The sequence below is a fragment of the Pan troglodytes genome, chromosome X (genome assembly GCF_028858775.2).
Source record: "Pan troglodytes isolate AG18354 chromosome X, NHGRI_mPanTro3-v2.0_pri, whole genome shotgun sequence".
Classification (NCBI taxonomy): Eukaryota; Metazoa; Chordata; class Mammalia; order Primates; family Hominidae; genus Pan; species Pan troglodytes.
The window spans coordinates 50447450-50470346 of NC_072421.2; the positions used below are offsets into that span (position 1 = coordinate 50447450).

The 22897-nt window shown below is 39.6% G+C and overlaps 1 protein-coding gene across 3 annotated transcripts in view; it reads right to left on the reverse strand.

Annotated features, from left to right (window-relative positions):
- DGKK (diacylglycerol kinase kappa) overlaps nt 1-22897 on the reverse strand; it is a 105284-nt gene that overhangs the window by 45983 nt on the left and 36404 nt on the right. For all 3 annotated transcript variants that reach the window (XM_016944194.1, XM_063804381.1, XM_016944195.2), the window contains exons 2-4: nt 12842-12952; nt 11045-11125; nt 9002-9106 (exon numbers count right to left, since the gene is read on the reverse strand). In XM_016944194.1, the coding sequence (XP_016799683.1) occupies nt 9002-9106; nt 11045-11125; nt 12842-12952 (297 nt within the window). The remainder of the gene's footprint in view (nt 1-9001; nt 9107-11044; nt 11126-12841; nt 12953-22897) is intronic.

The following is a 22897-nucleotide window of genomic DNA, read 5'->3' on the forward strand; positions in this document are numbered from 1 at the left end:
GATGCAACATACATAAATCAATAAGTGTGATTCACCATATCAACAAACGAAGAATTCAAATCACATGATAATCTCAGTGATGCAGAAAAAGCATTTGACAAAATTCAAGACCCTTTCATGATTTAAAAAAGAAAAAAACCTCTCAACAGATTAGGTATAGAGGGAATGTAACCAGCATAATAAAGGCCACATAACAAACTGATAGCTAGTATCATTCTAAATAGTAAAATGTTGAAAGCTTTTCCTCTAAAATCAGGGACAAGGATGCCCACTCTCATCACTTCTTTTCAAATTCTGATAATTGTCATATGTAAAAACCAGAGCAATTAGGCAGGAGAAATAAATAAAAGATATCCTAATAGAAAAGAAACAAGTGAAATTGCCTCTAGTTGCTGATGACATGAACTTATATATTTAAAAAAACCTAAAGACTCTACCAAAAAACTGTTAGAACTGATAAACAAATTCAGTAAAGTTGCAGGATATAAAATCAACATACAAAAATCAGTAGCATTTTATATACAGGTTGAGTATCTCTTATCCAAAATGCCTGGGACCAAAAAGTGTTTCAGATTTCAGGTTTTTTAGGATTTTGAGGTATTTGCATTATGCTTTCTTGTTGAGCATCCCAAATCCAAAAATCTGACATCTGAAATGCCCCAATGAGCATTTCTTTTAAGCATCATCTTGGTGCTAAAAAAGTTTTGGATTTTGGAGCATTTCGGGTTTGGGATTTTGAAATTTGCGATGCTCAACCTGTACCAATAATGAACTATGTGAAAAGGAAATTAAGAAAACAATCCCACTTACAATAGCAACAAAAAAGAAAATACTTAGGCGTAAATTTAACCAAGGAAGTAAAAGACCTGCATACTGAAAACTATAGAAGATCAATTAAAAAATGGAAGAAAACACAAATAAATGGAAAGACATGCTGGGTTCATGGATTGGAAGAATTAATTTTGTAAAAAATATTCATACCACCCAAAGCAATCTACAGATTCAATGCAATCCCTATCAAAATTCCAATGTCATTTTTTGAACACCTTTCCTCTAAGATCATCCAGTGTCATTTTTCACACAAATGGAAAAAAATCCTTAAATTTTTGTGGAACCACAAAAGACCCTGAATAGCTAAAACAATCTTCACCAAAAGAACAAAGCTGGAAGCATCACACTTGCTGATTTCAAAACATATGTAAAGTGATTATAATTAAAACAGCATGGTACTGGCATAAAAACAGACACACTGACAAATGAAACAGGGTAGGAAACCCAGAAATAAACCCATGCATTTACAGTTAACTGACAAAAGTTGACTGACAGCTTTTGACAAAGTTTCCAAAAACACAAAATAGAGGAAGGACAGTCTTTTCAATAAATGATGTTGGCTGGATATCCACATACAGGAGAACAAAATTAGACCCTTATACGAGGGGTCCTGAACCTCTGAGCCACAGATTGGTACCAGTCCATGGCCTATTAGGAACCAGGCTGCACAATAGGAAGTGACCAGTGGACAAGTGAGCATTACTGCCTGAGCTCTACCTCCTGTCAGATGAGCAGTGGCATTAGATTCTCATAGGAGTGAGAATCCTATTGTGAACTGCACACATGAGGGCTCTAGGTTGCACACTCCTTATGAGAATCTAACTAATGCCTGATGATCTGAGGTGGAACAGTTTCATCCCGAAGCCCCCCTACCAACCCCCAACCACAGTCCGTGGAAAAATTGTCTTCCATGGAAACTAATCCCTGGTGCCAAAAAGTTTGAAGACTGCTGCCTTATACCGTATTAAAAAATCAATTCAAAGTGGGTTAAAGACTTAACTGTAAAAGCTGAAACTCTAGAACTACTGTGATAACACAAGGGAAAAAGCTCCCCAACATTGGTCTGGGCAAGGATGTTTTGGCTCTGACCCCCAAAGCACAGGCAACAAATGCAAAACTGGACAAATGAGATTACATCAAACTAAAAATCTTCTATACAGCAAAGGAAATAATTAACAAAGTGAAAAGACAACCCACAGAGTGGAAGAAAATATTTGCAAACCATACATCTGATAAGAGGATAATATCCAAAATATATAAGGAACTGTAACAACTCAATAGCAAGAAAACAGCCCAATTAAAAATGGCAAGAGACCTGAACAGATATTTCTCAAAAGAAGATATACAAATGGCCAGTATGTACATGAAAAAATGCTCAATATCATTAATCATTAAGGAAGTGCAAATTAAAACCACATTGAGATACCACACCACACCTGTTAGAATGGCTTTTTAACAAAAAAGATGAAAGATAATAAGTGTTGGAGAGGATGTGGAGAATAGGGAACTCTTAGGCACTGTTGGTAGGAATGTAAATTAATATAGCCATTATGGAAAATGGTATAGGGGTTCCTCAAAAAACCTAAAAATAGAACAACCATATGATCCAGTAGTTCCATTTCTAGGTATATGTGAAAAGAAACTGAAATCATTCTGTCAAAGGGATATTTGCACTCCCAAGTTCATCGTGGCATTATTCACAATAGTCAAGCTATGGAAACAGCTTAAGTGTCCATCAACAAATGAATGAATAAATAAAATGTGGTATATATACACAATGGAATGCTATTCAGCATTAAAGAAGAGGGGAATTCTATCATTGGTGACAACATGGGTGAATCTGGAGGACATTATGCTAAGTGAAATAAGCTAGCACAGAAAAACAAATACTGCATGATCTCATTTATATATGGAATCTGATAAAGTTGAACTCAAAGAAGTAGAGAATAGAATGGTGGTTGAGGGAGAGGAGAAGGGAATGGGGATATCAAAGGGTACAAAGTTTCAGATAGACAAGAGGAATGAATTTTGAGATCTATTGTGCAGCAGGGTAACTATAGTCAATAACAATGAATTATATAGAGTATTTTTAAATAATTAAGAGACCAAATTTCAAATATCTCACCATAAAAAATGATAGGTAATCGGGGTGATGGATATGTTAATTAGCTTGATTTAATCATGCCACCTTGTATACATATGTGAAAATATCACATTTTACTCCATAAATCTGTGTAATTATGATTTGTCAATCAAAATTAATAATAATTTAAAAAATGAAACATAAATAGCTCATTAATCAGTTTTATTTTGATTATAGTTAAAATTATAATATTGTACATATATTTGGTTAATAAAATGTTATTAAAATGAAAAAATGTGAGAGGAGATAAATGAATTGAGGATGGAATTGTTAAGCAAAAAATCCATAGAATTTAGAGATTTTGGAAAATTCTCAGTCTGTCCACATTACAAAAAATAAGAAAATATGTTTGAAAAGGTGTGAAAGACCCACTATTTGATAAGGAGATTAGTGTGGATGTCAATCACAGACTTAATTAGCCATCTCTACAAAAGCCAGCAATAGAGATGGGATTATAGTAGCAGAACCACTGTCAGCTGAGACTAAAGGAAATTGAGAAAATGGGATGAAACAAAGAAGACCCTACAGGACTGGACCATAGAACTATTCGGATGTGAATTTCTTCAAGACAAGTAAAGAATGATCCCAAAGGTGATTCAGAGATCAATAGGGCTGCCATCCCACCACAGGCCCAAAGTGCACAGTTCTAGGTGACAAGGCTGTCTCCACGTCAATTTCAAAGGGTGGAACCAATGCCCAGCAGAGCTGTGGGGATGGAAGAGTCCAGCAGAGCCCTGGGGACTTGCCTCTGTTCTAACAGAGAATCATGCCATGAATAGGGCCACTGTAGAGAGCCACAGCATTGGCACTGCCCTGCTGATCTGTGGGGGTGATGTTGCCACTCGTGTAGGTCTGGAAGGCAGAGCATTGAGCCAGAGGATTACAGATGCTCCCAGTTTACTATGGGGTTACATCCTGGTAAACCCAGTAAGTTCGAAATATTGTTAAGTCAAAAATGGACGTTTTGTAGACATGATGGGATGTAAAAACACAAAGTACAATATCTCCCAAAACTTTGGCAACACAGTGCACTGTAGAATATGGGTTGTTTACCCTCAAGATTGAGTGGCTCACTGGGAACTGTGGCTTGCTGCTGCTGCCCAGCACGGTACTGCCTATGACTACCTCAGGAAAAGATCAAAATTCAAAATTTTGAAGTACTGTTTCTACTAAATGTGTATTGCTTTTGCACCATAGTAAAGTCAAAAAGCTGTGAGTCCACCATCGTAAGTTGGAAACCATCTGTATTCTCCAAACTTAAGATCTCATGGAGCTTGCCTTGCCAGGTTTTCGACTTGCCTGGGACCTGTCATTTCTTCCTTGTTTTCTATTTCTCCCTTTTAGAATGAGAATGTCTATCCCATGCCTAGTTCACCATTTCTATTTTGGAAGGACATAACTTGTTTGACTTCATAGGTTCACAGCTGGAAATAAATTTTGTCCAAGGCTGTCTCACCCATATCTGATGTAAATGATATTTAGACGATACTTTAGACTTTATAATTCATGTTGGAATGAGTTAAGACTTTTGGAATTTTTAGGTGAAATGAGTGTATTTTACATGTGAGAAGGCCATTAATTTGGAGGTGTGCAGGGGCAGATGGCAATGCACTGAATGCATGCTCCCCACACGTTATAGGAAGTGATGGATCCCTCATGAATGAGATTAGCACTCTTATAAAAGGGACCCCAGAGAGTTTTCTTGCTCCTTTTTCTGCCATATGAGGATACAATCAGAAGACTCCCATCTATGAACCAAGAAGCAGCCCCTCACCAGACACTGAACCTGCCAGTACCTTGATCTTGGACTCTACAGCCTCCAGAAGTGTGAGAAACACACGTTTGTTGCTTAAGCCACCTAGTCTATGGTATTTTTATTATGGCAGCCTGAACTAAGACATCACTGATGTAGGGCAGCTAAGGGTACTTTCTCCACCTCCTGAATTCCTTTCAGCATAATCGAGAAGTCATATATGTGTATTAATTATTTGTCTAGTAGTTAAATGAAAGCTTATTGACTCCAAAGCACTTTCCAAATGTGAGGATTTAGTAATATTAAGTGTTTGCAAAGTACATAAAAGTATCAGGTGAAATATCCCACAAAGCACAAAGTCGGCTACAGATATAATTCCATAAAGGAGCCTTTTTGGGGATGGCTTACATGATAAAATGTTGAGTTTAGATAAAACGAAGTCAGTGGTTTGTGCTTTAATGTGAACTAAACTGCTCAGTTCTATCAAGGTTTGGGGAATTATAGAAGAGTGTTAGGGCCTCCCAGGTTGGCCATTGGTAGGATGACCATGTTGTCCAAATTGGGCCACTTTCTACAGTGAAAGGGGAGCTGTTAATACTTATGCCGGGACAAGTGTAAACTGGGCTCAGCCTGAGCAAACCACTAGCCATGGACACACTATGCATGAGCTAGAGTCATTTTGCCACTTTGAATTTATTTGTTGATCTATACGATTCAGTTGTCTACCTTAGTATTCCTGCCCCATAATCACAAAGAGTGGAAATTAAAGGACAGAAAGAAGATAATTAGGCAGAATTTATGATATCCTCCTGAGAACTTAGATTAAAAATGAAAAGAACTAAGATATTAATTTTGCCAGAATCAACTTATGATTTTAGGTAAGGCAACTGAACCTCTCTGAGGCTCAGTTTTCTCATCTGCTAAGTGAAATCTTGGAATCATAAGCTTTTCAAGTTGAAAGGAATTTTGAAGTTCATCTAGTTTGCCCACTTGAAAAAAATCAATTTTCTGTACAACATCTGACAAGCAGTTGTTCAATTTGTTTGTTTGTATTACTTCCAATGATAGGGAGTTGTCCACCTCAAGAGCCAGCTGATGTCATTCCTGCAGGTTACAGTGAATGTTGGAAAGTTATTTCAACTAGACCAAAGTTTCAGAAAAAAATTTCCAAGATTTAGAGCTTTAGGAACATTAGATGGACTTTTTTGCAAGAAACTTAGTTCTCTACCTTTGGAAGAGTTCAAATAAAGGCCACATGACTTACATCTCCAGATGCTCTAAAATCTAGTATCTGGAGTCCAGATAACTTTTAAGGTCTATTTCTGTTTCCACGGTCAATGATTCCATGGCAATTCATTAGGAAGAGCTAACTTTTTAATCTAGTCTTCCAAGCAGCTCCTTATTTCTAACTTTCTCCTTTTATTCTTTCTTTAAATCCCCCAGGCTCACACCTTTCATCTGTCTGTGACTTTTCTATTTCATTTGCCTCTTTCTTATATTTAGGTTCTCCCCCACCCCTAACTCAGTATCCACACTTGTCCTCCCTTTCTATCCTCATTCTGGGGCTTAACACGGTCTTGCCATAATTAATCATAGCCTCTTCTCTGAACTTCTGGCCTCTAGTTTTTCCCTTGTCTAACCCATCCTGTATTTCTAAAGTATCCCTCTTATCAATTCTCTTCCCTTTTGAATCCATCCTGAGGCTTTACTTTGAACACATTGCAAATCTTCCCCACTCTTTATCCTGGCATTGAAAAATCTCCATAGTCAGGCCCCATCTACCTCTCAAGACATACTTCTTGGACTCACTTTCCTAAACTTTTCTGGTGAAATGAATTCTCCCTTTCACTGTATTCTAAAAAGTTTCTGTTTTCCTGTTATTCAGCTTTTGCTTATGCCAGTTCCATAGCCCAGGACCTCCCACTGCCCCTAATTCCCTGCCACCAATAAAATACAATCTATCTTTCAAGGTCAGTCTCAAATCTCTCCTCTGTTAACTCTTCTCAGAGGACTCCAGCCCATACTTATCTCTTTCTCCTCTGAACTCCCATACCACTTTATTGTCTGTTTCATTCATCTGGCAATCAATCATGCATTGCCTTGTAACATCTCTGAAAACTGTCATTTATCTTGGGTACTGTCATTTAACTGTTTCTTTTGTTTCTGTGTATATAGCGTCTCCCTATTACCTACAAAGCTCATTGAGGCCTGGAGCAAGTATTGCATCTTTTTTTTCTACTCTTTATGAAACAGAATTGGGCAACTAGTAGGGGATGGCTTATTAATGTGTACTGACTAGTTTCCAATAGATTATCCAATTACTTTGTCATCACTTTAATAGACCACTAAATCCATGATTAATCTTCCCTTGCCCTATTTGTCAGGCATTGGTGGTGACAGAAGATAGAAGGGACCATTAGAGATAAGGCACATATGGGAGAAAGCATATTTTACTATTTAAGCTTCAAGTAAGACAAATTGCTAAGATGCTGGTGCCGAGACGTTTCACTATCAGCTAAAAGTGTTCCTTAATAGATTTAGGTCCCTGGAGAAGCTCCACAGAGGTTGTGATTACAACCTGATACAACTCTTCCAAGAGAGTAAACAGGGAGATTTTTTTCCTTTCTAGTTTGTGCTGGGTAATCAATACCTAGGTGTTTAATTCAATGAATTCAGGGATGGCGCACCAATTCTCTGGTAGTCACCAGAATTTCTCTAGGAGTTTTTGCATTCCTAGAACAATAATTAAAATTCAAAACATCCTATGCGACCTTTTATGCCAAACTGAAAATGTTATATGATTCATGAGAAACCCTCCAGTTTGAATAGAGGTTAAGTCATAGGAAGGAAAGATATTGGTCCACAGGGACAAAGACAGGAAAGGAGCATGGAATTCACAACTTTTTATGACTGCCTCTAATGTTGTACCATAGTGGCCTCATTGATTGGGGCAGGGGGCAAAAAGGGGATGTGCTTCTCCATTAGGAAAGGAAGAAGAAAGTAACAAAGAGGTAAAATTCTGAGTGCTAAATCATATAAAGATCACCATCAAATGCTAAGCCAAGGATCTCTCAATTTAAGCATATATAACATGGGACTGAGAGAGGCCTTAATGATATTGGAGAGACCTCAAGTCAGCCATCTTGTCATGTTCCCCATCATTGCTATAGGGAGGAGAATGTATAGTTATGAGACTAAGTGGTCAAAAGCCTGAGAAGTCCTTGGGGAGTAGGGATGGATGGTTCTTCTCTATGGCATTAGTTTTATTTCTAAACTGCATTATCACCAAGCCACTTCACACACTGCTCCATCCAAATTGCCTAGAACAATCTTCTACCCATTGCTAGTTATTTAAGGCATTAGGTTGTTTTAAAGTCTGGATTCACCTTCCCCTTTATCTCTAAGACCTTTACAGCAGAACTTTGCTTCAAGATGAACCATGTATCATTCTCTGTCCAAACTCTGGTTCCAAGATTTCCTGCAGATTCATTTATTCATTCAAAAGATATTTATTGTGCCTTTACTATGTGCCAGAGACCGCTGTAAGTAAATAAGTGACACAGATCTCTCTCCTCTTGGAACTTACATAAATTCTAACTGTGGTAGATCTATAGAAGGGCAGGCAGAGTGTATCTCCTGAAGTTTGATTGCACCAGCTACTGCAGGGAGCAGTGGCCAGAGATTTGGTACCACCAGGTAAAAAAGAACCCTGCTAAGCTTTGGAGAGGATACTTATTGCTCTTCCCTCTACATTACTTTTGTACTAGACAGAAAACAGAAAGGCAAAGAGCATAGTGGTCAAGGACATAGGCTTTGGAGTCACATAGCCTGCATCAGAATCCTGGTTTCACTACTGAATACTGATTCTGCCTTGGACTGGTTCCTACCTCTTTCTGAGTCTCAGTTTCCTTAGCTATCACTATAGTCATTCAGCAGACCCAAGTCAAGACTGCTGATTCCGGTTTTCCTAACCTAAGGGCATCTACATTAGCTGCTCACATACATCTTGAGTGACTCATCCATTGGGCATACATTGATATCTACATATCAAGTGGATATGTATAGAAGTATCTGCACCACATACTCACAAAGGTCTGAGTCCAAGTGAATTACTCCTATTTATGAATAATTCTAAAGAGGTTTTCTGTCTATAATTCCTAAACAGGTGGTCTCTGCTTCCATCTTATTATTTCCCTGCTCTAAAGGTGGCTTAACTAATGCAATTAATTATTTACCTATTAAGAATTGTGTGGCTTCTCTACTAGTTTTCTTACCTTATAAATTTCTCCCTGTTGGATGGTTTTTATGATGTTAATCCATTCTTCCATGTCTTTCCGGTTGGGTGCAGCCAGAGTGATTTTTCGTTGTGGTGTAATAACCTAAACAAAAAGCCACATTATTAGCTGGTTCCCACTCCATAACTTTGCCTTCAAACACAGTCTGTGAACTCTCTAAGAAACTACACAGATGTACCAAGCACAACATAAGCCACTTCTTGAATATAAGACAGACATTCCCAGAACCACTCGTAGCTCCTTAGTTACCCATCCGAAATAATAATAATGCTAATAGCAATAATTAACATTTTAATGCCACTCACTATGTGCCAAGAACTATTCTAAAGCACTTTATGCATATGATTTCATTCAATCTTCATTACAACCCTGTGAGATGGGCATTGTTATTTTTCCCATTTCATAGCCGAGAAAACCAAGACAAAAAGAGTTAAATGATTTGCTCAGGGTCACCCAGCAGGTAAAAAACTAAACCAGAATTGAAATCCAGATTCTTTGGCTTCAGAATTCATTCTTTTAAATACTAAACCATGTACCATCTATTACTCAAGTTAGTTTGCCTGAAAACCCTACTTGCTTACTGCTACTCTGTCTACTTGAAGTGGTAAAATTGTATGTGGTTCATTAGGGTGTCCCTGTTTCTGTTTAGTGGGAGAGTGAGATGTCTAAAAACCCAGTTTCTTTCTTTCTTATGGTTAGGGACAACCTGAAGAGAATTTTACAGTTGTCTTTCTTAACCTTGCTTGGCACAAGAACCCAGGCAGGAATAATAAGAATGCCACACTGAGAGTCTAGCAGACGTAGACCATGGGCAGGACTTGATCTTTTCCCAGAGGGCAGGAGGGATCATGGATAGCTACAGCATCAGTCATTGCTTCCATTGCCCTACTTGCCTTTACTATAAGCTCCCCAAGTCTTGAAGCTAGAGCTCACCACACCAACAAGGAATTTGTTTCTTCTTTTGCATGTAACACAGTGAGATTATGTGGTCAATGGAAATAGGAGCTAGTTGGGATTGTGATAACAGCCACTCCTTTGGTCCAAACCTATTCTTGAGTGGGGCTGATGTTCAGTGCTTCTGTGCTTTAATTAGGTTAAGGGGCAGCCTAGCCTTTATGATTTCTTTCTTTGTAGAATGGAGACCAAAAACATTACCCTATAGGCTCATCACCCAAAGACTCAGCTTTTTGGGACTGGTCAACAGAGCCCTCAGTTTTACCCTGTGTCAGGGTGATGTAATGAGAGAGTAACAAAGCAAAGTCTTCTTCTTAGACCCAGCCGCTCTCCTTTCAAGGGAGGATGGAACATGAACCAACTATGGAAGCAGGATATTGGGTCTGCAGCTCTTTAGTCTGTTAGGTACTATCCCCTACCTGCCTAATCAGGAACTCCAGTCTCCATATCCCACCACTGAGGCTGGGAGAAGACAGTTCTGGAAGGAGGTGGGTAGGAGAATTCCTGGGCCACCAAGCTTTCTATTTTTCAGTGAGTTTTCTGGTCTGGATTCACTTGAATGACCAAAGCCATGTGACATTTCAGCCACACAAAGCCCTAGACACTTCCCTAGAAAACCTTCTGCTTTCTTTGAGGCACTTTCATCAGTAATCTCAACATGGGGTAGATTTCACTTTGAATTAGGGCTCTTATCTACCTCATCAGAGGAGAGGATGTCATGTAACTCAATTATCCTGCCATTTTCTATAACATATTAGCAGTCTCTTGAAAGACTCCCAGTGATACTCTTCTAAATCACCTTCACTGGGAGGACTGATTTTTATAAGTCACATACTCCCTTCCCCTTGAAATCAGCTTAGCTTTATACTGGTAATAAGGAACAAGACCATCACTTTTTTTCTTCCCTATCAGTGGGCTGCTAGAAAATGTTTGCATGAATGATAACACTTTGGGATCAAAGGAAACTTTGGAAACCTGAAGTTCAAAGAAGCAAGAAGTGGTCATGGAAAGCTATCTTTCCAGCTAGCCCCTACCCCTGCCCATTCAGTCATTCCCAATCTTACTTACACAAAAACTGTGGCAAAGGTTTCTACAGCTGCTTTCTGCCACGGTGGCTTGAGACAGATCAATCGTTTCAAAGTGTGCAAACTGGAAAGATATAAGACAGAGAGGGACAAGGAACTGTCTGGTTAATGATGCAAAGAGACATTAAAAGGTAAACACACACACACACACACACACACACACACACACTTACTGACAGGCATTTGTGGCAGTCATGATCCAATCATTTCTTTGGCTTGAGGGCTAAAATTTATTTAGCAACATGATTTTTGTTAATGTATCATGTGACAAAAAAATGAAATCAAAATAAACTTTTTACAGACATTTATGTGGAATTATAGGAAGGCTTGAGTTGGTCAGCTCAGAATTATTTAAACATAAAGGCTTATGCTGGAAAAGATAATGAGATGTGGTTTAACTAGAGTCCTAGAGAAACAGATTGTGATAAACTCCTATTTTATTGGGTGGCAACCTTTGCAGTGTTGCTAGTCCCATCCAGTTTGAGGCCTGTGTCTCCTTATTCACTGGCCATAGTAGATACCATCTAGCCAGCAGCAGGAAATCAGTATCATGGATACAGGCAAGGCCGGTTTCACCAGTATACAAACTGTGCAGTCACACAGGGCACCATGTTCAGAAGGGCCTCACACTTAGTTTAATGCTTTGTTGTTGTCATCTTAAAATTACCTCATAATTTTGTCTTTGAGCATGTGTTTTGTAAGTAAAGTCCAATGGGACAACAGATCATGCATATGAGCAGAGGAGATAGGCGCATTATACATTTCCACCCCGTGTCTTGTCGCTCCATTTGCATTTGTGATGCCCGTGAACATAGAATTCTAGTGGACCCATGATGAGTGGGAGTTTAGCAAGACTCAAATCAAGTACAAGATAAGTGTGTTACATCTATAACTGAGTAAGCAGTAGGGGAGCTGACAGCCCTGAGAGGTCATACTTTCTGTTGGAACCAGAACTTGCTTCAGACATAGGAAAAAGACAATGGTTTCTAAGAAATACAAAGAACCAAGAAGCCCTATTGTATTCTTTCTTGCTCGTTACACCCCTGTGTTAGCCAACCATTTCTGCTAAAAATGATGACATGGAAGGAAATGGAAAGATAAGGCAACCCATAGTTCTTTCAGTTAAAAAAGTGTTGGTGGAATGTGCAAGTATCGAGAAGTAAAATATGAACAGTTGAGCTAGTTTTGTGCAGTTTTTTATACTACTGAGAACAAAATACTACGCTTGTATGAGCTACTAAACACAAGTTGTATAATTTTAGTGATTCTTTATTTGAATTAAATGCTCTTACATTTGCATTTAAAACTGGTGTTGTATAGTGTGCAGACAAATAGTGAAATTCATGCTAATTATTTAAAATTGTATTTTTCTTTACTTAGAATTGCATTAGCAAATAAAAACACCATGACAAGTCTTTGCTTTATATTAATATTTTAGTATAAACATAAAGCGTTATATGTTAGTAGCTTTAATACAACTTCCCCCTGCTTTTTGAATAAAGGGCACTACATTTTCATTTTGCACTGGATCCCCAAAATTATAGTTGGTTCTGCGTGCAGAAGCTAGCTGGGAAAAATACAAAAGGAAAGGGATACAGAAAAGAGAAAGGAGAGAAAAGTATCCCCATTTGACCCAAAAGGGCAAGTTAAAAAAAGAGTAGAGGGCTTCAACTTCCACCCTAATGTTTGCTGACATGTCTTTACTTATTAGTCCATCTTCCCACACAAAGGTTTCCTGGCACCCACCCATTAATCTAGTTGACAATATGCTATACATTACCGCGGGATGGTGTGCAAAGTAGAGCTTCTGTCCTTGAACCAGAAAATATCTAAGCTTCCATCTCTTGAAAGAGTTACAGTTCTTCAGCATAGGTCCTTCCTTCAATATTTTCTGAAAGATAGAAGCATGGTGTTGAGCAATTAGATCAATTCATAAGGTCATATCACTTGTTTTCTCAGATGGAAACAGCAGATATCTAGAAGGCTCTATCTTGTCACATATCTGAGAAATGGCCTGAAGGCCAGGTGAGAACACAGTGAAGCTCATTCGATCAGAGGAGACATTGGTTACCCTTGGATTACTCATTCAGGATGATATAGGTTTCACGTTTATCAGACTATGTGGCCCAAAAACCACAGAGGATATCTCTATTTGCAGTAGAGGGCAGGGACATGAACATCATAAATATAAGAACAGCATTCCTAGGAAAGAATGCGTGGTAGAGGAAAAGGCTGTAAAGGCAGATTTTCTGGAAGTCTCCAGATTGTAGCTCCAGACAGGGCTCTCCTGTCAGCTCTTTTAGAGTGTTCCTTTTAGAATATTAAGTTAGATCATGTTCCTTCCTTGTTTGCAAGCCTCCAATAGCTTCTCAACACGTTTAGAGCCAAATCCAGTCTTTACCATGGTTTGTCTTCAGCGGACTCATGATCTCATGAAGGAGCAAGCACATAAAAAGGAACCACAAGAAAACTACCTTCTGATTACTTTCTTTACATCTCATAGTCTAACCACTGATTTTTCAGTTACCTGCTGAACAGACTGATCCTAACCAAGCATAGAGTCTACTTAACATTTTCATCATTGAGGAAGTTCTCACTTAAGTTATAGGATACAAACCAACATGCAAGACTGCCATTTGGGAGAAGTACTCAACCCCAACAAGCTGGAATCAAATCCATACTTAATGGACAAAGGGCCAGACTGAGTTTAAAATCACCACATCAAGGCTCTACCATGAATTCTATCATCTAAATTAGCATTCACCATTGGGTGGCTGGAGAAGTATTTTGTTTGGCCTACCTAGTGTTTTTCAGAGTTTCAAATTAGTTGGTAATATTTGAAAGGTGGAAGACTTCATATAAAAATTCAGGTTTCCTGTTTCTTTTTTTAAAAAAAAAAATTAGAACATCTGGTAACATTGCATTTATATTCTCACATGGCAACAATCTGCAGAAACTGAGTACCAGCTGCTCCCTTCAGATGGGGTGCCTGACTCCAGCAGGAATTTGAGTTTAGGACTCTGATCTAAACAGTTATTTGCCATTCCTGTTCTCCCAAATACACACCACACACATACACACACACACACACACGTACTCATACACACACATTTATACACTCTTCAATTCTCTAACCAATTGGATAGTATTAGTAGACAGAGCCTCTGTATCTCAACTGAAAAGTCAGTTCATAAGCAGTCACAATTTACCTGAGCCCTCTTCATAGCTTATGGGAGTTTCAAGGTTATTGTAACACCCTTGGGATGCAAAAGAATGGTGCTGAGGAGTCAGAACAAAGAGAACAATAAGATCTTGTGGGAAGGAGGGAGGTTGCAGTGAGAGAGAGTAAGAAATTATATTTAAATTGTTGAAATTGAGTCATCCAAGAGAAAACAACTGCTGTAAGCATTAATAATATATTGTTCCTTTCCCCTTTCTGGCCAGGTGGCCTAAAGTACAGTTCTCAAAAATGGCTTTTGGTTTTTTTATCCTAACCTTCTCACCTCTATCCATATACTTCTCCATACTAAGTCTTCATAATACCTAGGCAGTCCTATTTACTCCTTTCTGCTAAAGACTTAATTTCCAAAATTTAACGGCTCCAATTCTGTACAACTGAATCAACACCCATTATCTCTGCCCTTTTCCCAACTTGTTCTGCTCTGTTAAAATTATTAAATGCTTCCTTTACTCTTCTTATTTTGTCGTATGTAATGTCCCCTGTACCAGCTCATTTTACAGTTTTTGGTTGGCTACTTTTCCCTTCCCTCCATTCACAGTTTAAAGTGTTGCAACTCTGACTGTCAGATATTTACACTACTACATTCTCTTGGCCTGTTCTGAGAAGCACTTACCCTTAAAGAACCTATTTTTCAGGCATTGCAAGTCATGGGCTAGTAAACAAAAATCTTTCAATTTATAACTTGTGAATATGATAGCCCAAGAGGACTCAGATTTTAGCTTATGCATTTGATAAGCTCTTTAATGATATTACTATGAGCAAGAAGGAGAAATTATTATCTTTGTTCAAGTTCCTATTTTATCTGCCTGTAGATCACATCCCCTTCCTCAGCAAGTCATCCTGTTTGGTTATTCAGAGCCTACTCCCAACAAACCAGTAGCCACCCTCAACTCAGGGGACCCCAATTAAGCTCTACCACTCAGGGGACCCTTACAGACAATAGAGCTATATAGGAATAAGTTTTCTATATCTCACCATAATTAATACAAATCTGAAATAGATTCTGATAAGTAAAGATGTATAAGCCCAGAGCAACAACTAGAAAAATAACTTTTAAAAATTATTAATACATCATAAAGCAACAATTAAATACCACTACATGTGGATTAGAATAGCTAAAACCCAATACAGTGACAATACTAAATGCTGGCAAGAATATGGAGCAACAGGAACTCTCCTTCATTGCTAGTAGGAATGCAAAATGGTACAACTAGTTTGGAAGACAGTTTGGTGGTTTCTTACAAAATCAAACATACTTCTACCACATGATCTAAAAATTGAAATCTTTGCTATTTACCCAAATGCATTAAAAAGTTATGTCCACACAAAAACCTGCATATGAATGTTTATAGCAGTTTTATTCATAATTGCCAAAACTTGGAAACAACCAAGATGTCCTTCAATAGGTGAGTGGGTAAACAGACTGTGGTACATCCAGACAATGGAATGTTATCCAGTAATAAAAATAAATGCACTATAAAGCCACGGAAAGACATGGAGGAACTTTAAATGTATATTGCTAAGTAAAAGAAGTCAATCTGAAAAGGCTACATTAACTATATCAATACAACTACATGATATTCTGGAAAAGGCAAGACTATAGGGACAGTAAAAAAACTCAGTGGCTGCCAGAAGCTCAAGGGCAGTTGGGAAGAGATGAATAGGTGGAGCACAGGAGATTTTTAGGGCAGTGATACTACCCTGTATGATACTGTAATGGTGGCTACATGTCATTATACATTTGTCAAAACTCATAGAATGTACAACACCAAGAATGAACCCTGATGTAAATGATGGATTTCAGTTAATAATAAAAAATCAATATTGGCTCACCAGTTGTAACAAATGCACTGCACTAATGCAAGATGTTAGTAATAATAATAATAATAATAATAATAATTGTCTCAGGACCTTGGTCACTTTAGTAGCCCCAAGCAGGTAACAGGGGAAACTGGGAGGGGGTGGGAGGGGGTATATGGGTACATTCTTTACTTTCCAATTTTTCTATATATCTAAAACTGCCAAAAATGGTCTATTAATTTTTTTAATAAGCAAGCAAAAACAGGCTGGGAATTCTGAAAAAGAAGAATAATTAAGAGGGAACTACCTGCTATTTAGGTTTTAAAACCTAGTATAAAGCTATAATAATGAAAAAAATAATTAAAGGGACTAAAATGTTAAAATTGTTAAAGGAACATAAATATATACCCATGTGATATGGCAGGGGCATAAGTATGTGGAATATTCACTGAAAAATACAACAAAAGCTCTGTCTGCACCCTGGCTGTTTGAGGGAGTGGTTGTTTGAGTTCTTTAAGGGAAAAAGAGATGGCAGAAATGAAGTAATCTGTTTTATACCTGATACCCCAGGTCTGAGGGTATGAGAAGGGGAGAGTTTCAATGTGTGTCTACCAGTGGAGATGAGGAAGATTTATTTCTGAAGTGGATGATGAGATTGTGGAGCTACTTTCCAATAATAAATTATTATTATTATTATTATTATTAACACATCTTAGATTAAGTCTGGAATTACTCTCACAGATACTATGGCTTGTCAACACAAAGTTTATAATCCTTTGGCACCAGAACAGGGTTGGTAGCTTGTGGGAACTGTCCTTCTTTTGCCTATCAAGTTACTTTGTTTCTGTCAAAAGCCAAATTACCATCTGGAAACTGGAAACAGGAGGACACAGTCAACCATGACAAGAACAGAATGTCAAGGCTAGGGAGCAGGTAAGCTCTGTGGTTCTAAAATTGTTTAGTGAGATAAACCTCTTCACCAAGTTAAAAGACCCAAGAGGGCATTGTTGGAAGGAACCAAATGAAGTTGTATTGCTTTGAATAAGATAAAATGAAGTTAAAACCTACTTTTTGTTAATTAAGTTAGAATGCAAATCTTCTTAGGGGATAGGCAAGGGCTCTCCCTTCAATGCCTCCCTTCGCAGGGTGCGTAATAAGAGTTCCTTAAGTTCTAAACAGAGGCTCTGTGTCATCAGCTCTGAACTTCCACAAATGCCCAAACCTGGATCTTGGAAAAGGTAAAGTACCTGTAGTCCTTTTCCTTCTGAATTCTGTCCTCCTTTGGGGAAACTTCCCTACTCACCCAATTACTGTTTCTAAATAAACCATTGTTTATTTTGTTAAAACCCCAAAACCAATAGGCAGCCCCAGGAAGCCAGTTTGAACAGGCAGAAGCTAAAAATCCATTGCTTGATTGCCCCAAGTCGATAAACTATGTGCATGCAAAACAATCTTTACCCGCTTGGGGCTACTAAACTGAACAAGGTCCTGAGGCAAAAATTGGAAGAAGCAAGGTAACAAGCAAATGCATCCTGCCTGCCAAGGGAGGCACTGAAGGGAGAACCCTTGCCTATCCCCTAAGAAGATTTGCATACTGCTTCCTGGTCCCTGGCCTCTGGCAGATAATATCATCTCATTGCCTCCTCTCAACTATGCAGTATCACGTCTGACTTCCAGACAGTAAATCTGAGGCTTGGTTTCCCTTACTTTGTCCAAGTACCCACAGTTACAAAATGCTAGTGGACTCTGTGCTTCCTCTCCCCGTGATGAGAAAACTGGGAGGGCCTGGTTGATTAGTATGTACACAACAGGGTGAACACAGACCCCACCCCATCCCCCTGCCAAACTTTATTCTGAATGACTAGATCATAGATTGCTAAGAATTAAAATGTATTCTCGGCCCGGCGAGCACGCCTGTAATCCCAGCACTTTGGGAGGCCGAGGCGGGCGGATCACGAGGTCAGGAGATCGAGACCATCCTGGCTAACACGGTGAAACCCTGTCTCTACTAAAAATACAAAAAAAAAAAAAAAAAAAAAAAATTGCCGGGCGTGGTGGCGGGCGCCTGTAGTCCCAGCTACTTAGGAGGCTGAGGCAGGAGACTGGCGTGAACCCGGGAGGCGGAGCTTGCAGTGAGCCGAGATCGCGCCACTGCACTCCAGCCTGGGCGACAGCGCAAGACTCCGTCACACACACACACAAAAGTATTCTATGAACAGCTCTGACTATTCCATACTAGAACTCTTAATGAGCTTCCCTCAAAGTGGCAAATGGTATTCCTTGTTTTTCTAAAGACCTAACATTCGTTGGCGGGCGAGAAGGGAGTTCTCCAGTTTTTTTAAAGTGACAGTCCAAGATTGACTGGAAGAGTAATTAGAATTCACATGTTGACAGCACTTTGTAATTAATAAAGTGCTTTTGCTTCTCATCAGCCCTCTGAAGCAGGTAGTGAAAGGCGTTTTCTAACGCAATTCTGTCCTATGAAAGACACCCTGAAATTAGCATCTTCAAGTGGCTTGCCCGAGGAAATAGTTGAAATTTTTCCTCTCAAATAAGATAGCCCATGTTTGTTTTGCAGTTTTGAGACTTTGCAACATCTTGGAGTTAAAACATTTGTCAGAAGAACGCATCTCTGATGTTAGTACAAAAGGCAATGAGGAATGGGACTCCATATGGGAAATTTTGCTTGGTGGCCACATTTATAAGCACACAGCTATTTCATAAGAAGGGACACACATGTAGTCCTCCTGGTCCAAGCTGCCACATTTCTGTGGCAATATCTGTGATGCTGCAGATAGAAATAATTTAGGAAGGGCTGTAGAATCCTTGTACATATTGAAATGTCATGTTACCACTCGACGCTTCTTAAACCACAGCACACTGCAGGCAGGCTTCCTAATTCTTCCTGCCAGCTCTATTAGACATTAAAACCCAAATAACATTATGGTTTCTACTATTAAACCCTCAAGGCTGATTGTTTTGTGGTGAGAGTGAGTATAGTGCTAATTAGTCTATTGTCCCGAATTCAATCACCACAGAGATCAATTGGCTTCATTCAAATTCAAGAATGTAGGACTCCAAGGCATACGTAATTCAGGTCCTGTGTACAGTGTTCACACAAAATGGTCTTTGCCAAAACCATGGCAGCCCTTGCAGAGAAGGCTAAAGCTTTGGAAAACTCTGCTTCAGTTTCATTCTGAATCCTCTTTGATAAACCAATACCCAAATCCATTGCTCCCAGAAACTCCCACACCCTGGCACAGGTAGTATCTCTCTCTGGTGCTCTGTACAACTCAGCATGTGTAAATTAATAAATTAATGAGGATAAACATTTCCCTCAATCCATATTTATAAAATATCTTCTATAAAATATCTCAACAGAGTCTGTAAAGCAGCCCAATTTCCTGTATATAATTAACACCCGCCTGCTGCTTAATTGGGAAAGGGCAAGTACAGCTGCTGCTGTGACCTTTTCCTATGCTTCTCCCAAGTCCCTAAAGCTTCTACTATCTGCTACATCTGTTTTTCTGTTGCTTGGTGCATTTTTTTTAAGAGACAGGGTCTTGTTCTGTCACCCAGGCTGAAGTGCAGTGGCGCAATCATGACTCACTGTAACCTCAAACTCCTGTCTCAAGTAAGCCCCTTGCTTCAGTCTCCTGAGTAGTCAAGACTACAGGTGCCCGCCACCAAGCCTGACTAATTTTTTCATCTTTTTGTAAAGACAGTCTCTCTATGTTGCCCAGGCTGGTCTTGAACTCCTGGGCTCAAGCAATCCTCCCACCTCTGTAATCCCATTACAGAAATGAGCCACCATGTCCAGCCTGCTTGGTTCGCTTTTGATGCATAAGGCTTTGGGGAATTATTTACCTTTTCCTAGCAAAAGGGTCCCCTGTTATAAGCCAAGTTGAATTCCACCCCCACCCACTCAAAAAGTAGACAAGCATCATGACATGCGCCACTACCTGTTATTAGTTGGCTGCTCTTCCGTTTTAATTTCTCTTGTTGCTCTTGTGTAGGAGGCTGGATCAAGTTGGGGGATGAGTAAGCTATCATTCCCCAGGTGAGAACTGAATTATTACGGGCACAACTGAGAAGGCCAGCTTTCTGTCTATGACTCCTTCAGTCCAAAGACCTGGAACATCTATTGTCTTTGCTTGGGTTAGAGTGCTGGGAAGAAAGCTGTTTCCTAACACTCGCTTGCCAAAGTTGATTCAAAGCAACTGTGTTTGATTTGGTTAAAATGCAACTCCGGGTGCTTTAGGCTTTAAGAAAGGTCAGACCCACTGCTCCACTGAAAGCTTTACATTCCCCAGGGTCCTGTTGACATGGCAGGAGTCAGACAGACTGGCTCCAGCACTTACTAGCTGTGTGACCTTGGGCAAATCACTTAACCTCTCTGAGCCTCAATTTCCTTGTCTGTTAGATGAGAATACCTTACAGAGCATATGCCTGCCACTCTGTGAGTCCCTTGTCACTTGTGGATTGTGGAGCCAAGGGCTGCTGCCATTGCTCTGCTCATGCCACTACTGGAATCTTCCCTCCTGGCTGTCTAAGGGCTGCAGCAGCAGGATGAGGAATAGGATGACCGACTGTCCTGGTTTTCCCAGGAGTTTCAGCACTACAATCAGGAGGGTCTTGGGCAAACTGAGACCTCGTGGTCATCCTAACACTGAAAAGCCAGATCTTTCTACCACGCAGGTCTGCAAGGACTGTATCTGCAAATCTCCTCCCACTGCTTCCTGTGCTAAGGAAGAGCTATAGATGAACGTCTGTGTCCCTGTTCTCTATCAGTGAAATAAAAGAAAGTTGATAATGATGCTATACGTATTTATTTTTATGAATAGGCAAAAACTTTAACCAGTTCCTTGCATATCACTAAAAAGGTATTTTACACACGTGAGCAAACATATATACACATATATTCTTTTTTCTTCCTGTAAATCGTAGCATTCTATGTACAATGTTTTGTTTCTTGCTTTCTACACTTAATATACAATGAACCCTTTTAGATGTTGATACATGTTAAGTGGTTTCCTTTCTTTTTACAATTGCATAGCATTCTACTAAATGAATGTAATGTGATTTATTTAAACAATTCCCTATTGAAAGACAGTGCTTTCAAATCTTATTTTATTACAAATGACACTGCAAAAACTCTGTATATACATGTCATTTTGCACTGGTCTGAGTACATTGATAAAATAAATATCAAGAGTTGATGACTTTAAAACTAGTCCGCTGGGACCATAAAGCCTAAACACCTATAAGTTTTGGGGGAGCCAAAAACATAGAAACAGGAAACCCAGTGAAAGGAACAATGTAAATGGAAGCTTAGCCTTTAAGCCTGTGTCTTCTCAAATCTCTCTGCCCCTCCCCCCTTCTTCTTTTCTATTACTGGAATTCCTAGGGAGGGTAAGGATCACTAATTGTTTGGGGTATGGGGAGGAGGTGAGCAATCTGAGCCCAGGCTGACAAAGTTCTGAAAGTGGTAACCTGGCCCTTGGTAATTGACCTGGGACTAGCTGCATCCAGGAAGGAGGAAGAGCTCTGCTGAGCCCGCCCAGAACTACTTATAGGTTTGAATGCTGGCTTTGCTGCCTACTAGCTGTGCAGCCTTGAACAAGCCATTTCACTGCGACAAGGGGCCACTGTTAAGTTGGTAGGATGGAGATACAAGCTCTGGTCTATGTTAGTTCAAAGTCTGTGTTCATGCCACAAAACTGGCCTTTTAACTTTCTGAGCTAACCGTGACCTTAGTAATGAGTAATCTTAGATCTCCCTGCCCTGTTAGAGATTATGAAAATAATGCTCCAAGAGGGGCTGTGCTTACTCAAGTCAAATAGCAAATTAGTTGTAGAGCACTGGGCCTCAGGCCACCGTATTTCAGTTGTGTTGGGACTCCTCACCGACCTCCGTAAGGTGAGTGAAGGTGCCCTATAACTGCAGCCATTGAGATTTCACTGTATTGGGAATGCCTCTTGGAATATGTGCACAGTTACAGGGCTCTAGGGGAATGGCATGGAATGGCATGTGAGGAAACCAGCAGGAAAATGGCTTGACTCTAAGAGTAGGATCAAAAGGAAGGGCTGGGTAAGAGCTTTGGGGGTTTGAGGAGAAAAGTGGCTTATGATAAACCTTCCTGCAGAAGGTTGCCTTTGCTCCACAAATCCCGGGAAGACTCAAAGTTCTGAGTAGGGGAAAGAGGATTGTTTCTGACCATTGGAGAGCCAAAAGCCAAGAAACAGGAAATCCAGTGAAAGGAATAGTATAAGTGGAAGCTTCATGGGAGACCCCTATGGCTACAGCAGTAGTTGCTGCTTGCCTAGAAAAGAAGTGTTTTGGTCACACAAAGTTCCTCCAAAAAGATACCAGGGTAACTTGGACCCTGGTCCTCAACCTAAGCAAGATCACAGAGGTCAGGACATCAATTAGCTTATCTGGTGCTGCCATCGCATAAAAAGTGACAAAGCAATGCCTGCTTCCAATTGCCTTCTTTTCCATTCTTTTACCTGACCATAAGCTACCAGAGAAGAAGGTTCTGCTAACATTCCGTGGACGTTTATTCTCTCAGGGACACTTCCCTCACTGCTTCTAACTAACCCTGGGCTCCCACCACCAAGAAACATGCCCTGTTTATCCTAACCATCTACTATGAGAGCTGTGGCTCCTGTTGTGACTCTGGTGATGGCCCTCATTAGAAGCAGCAGGAGTAGCAATTTCTTCTCTAAGTTTCTCTTCAACCCTCCTTCTCCAAAGGAAGAGATTTGTTTCTGGCTGGCAAATGCCTGCTATTTG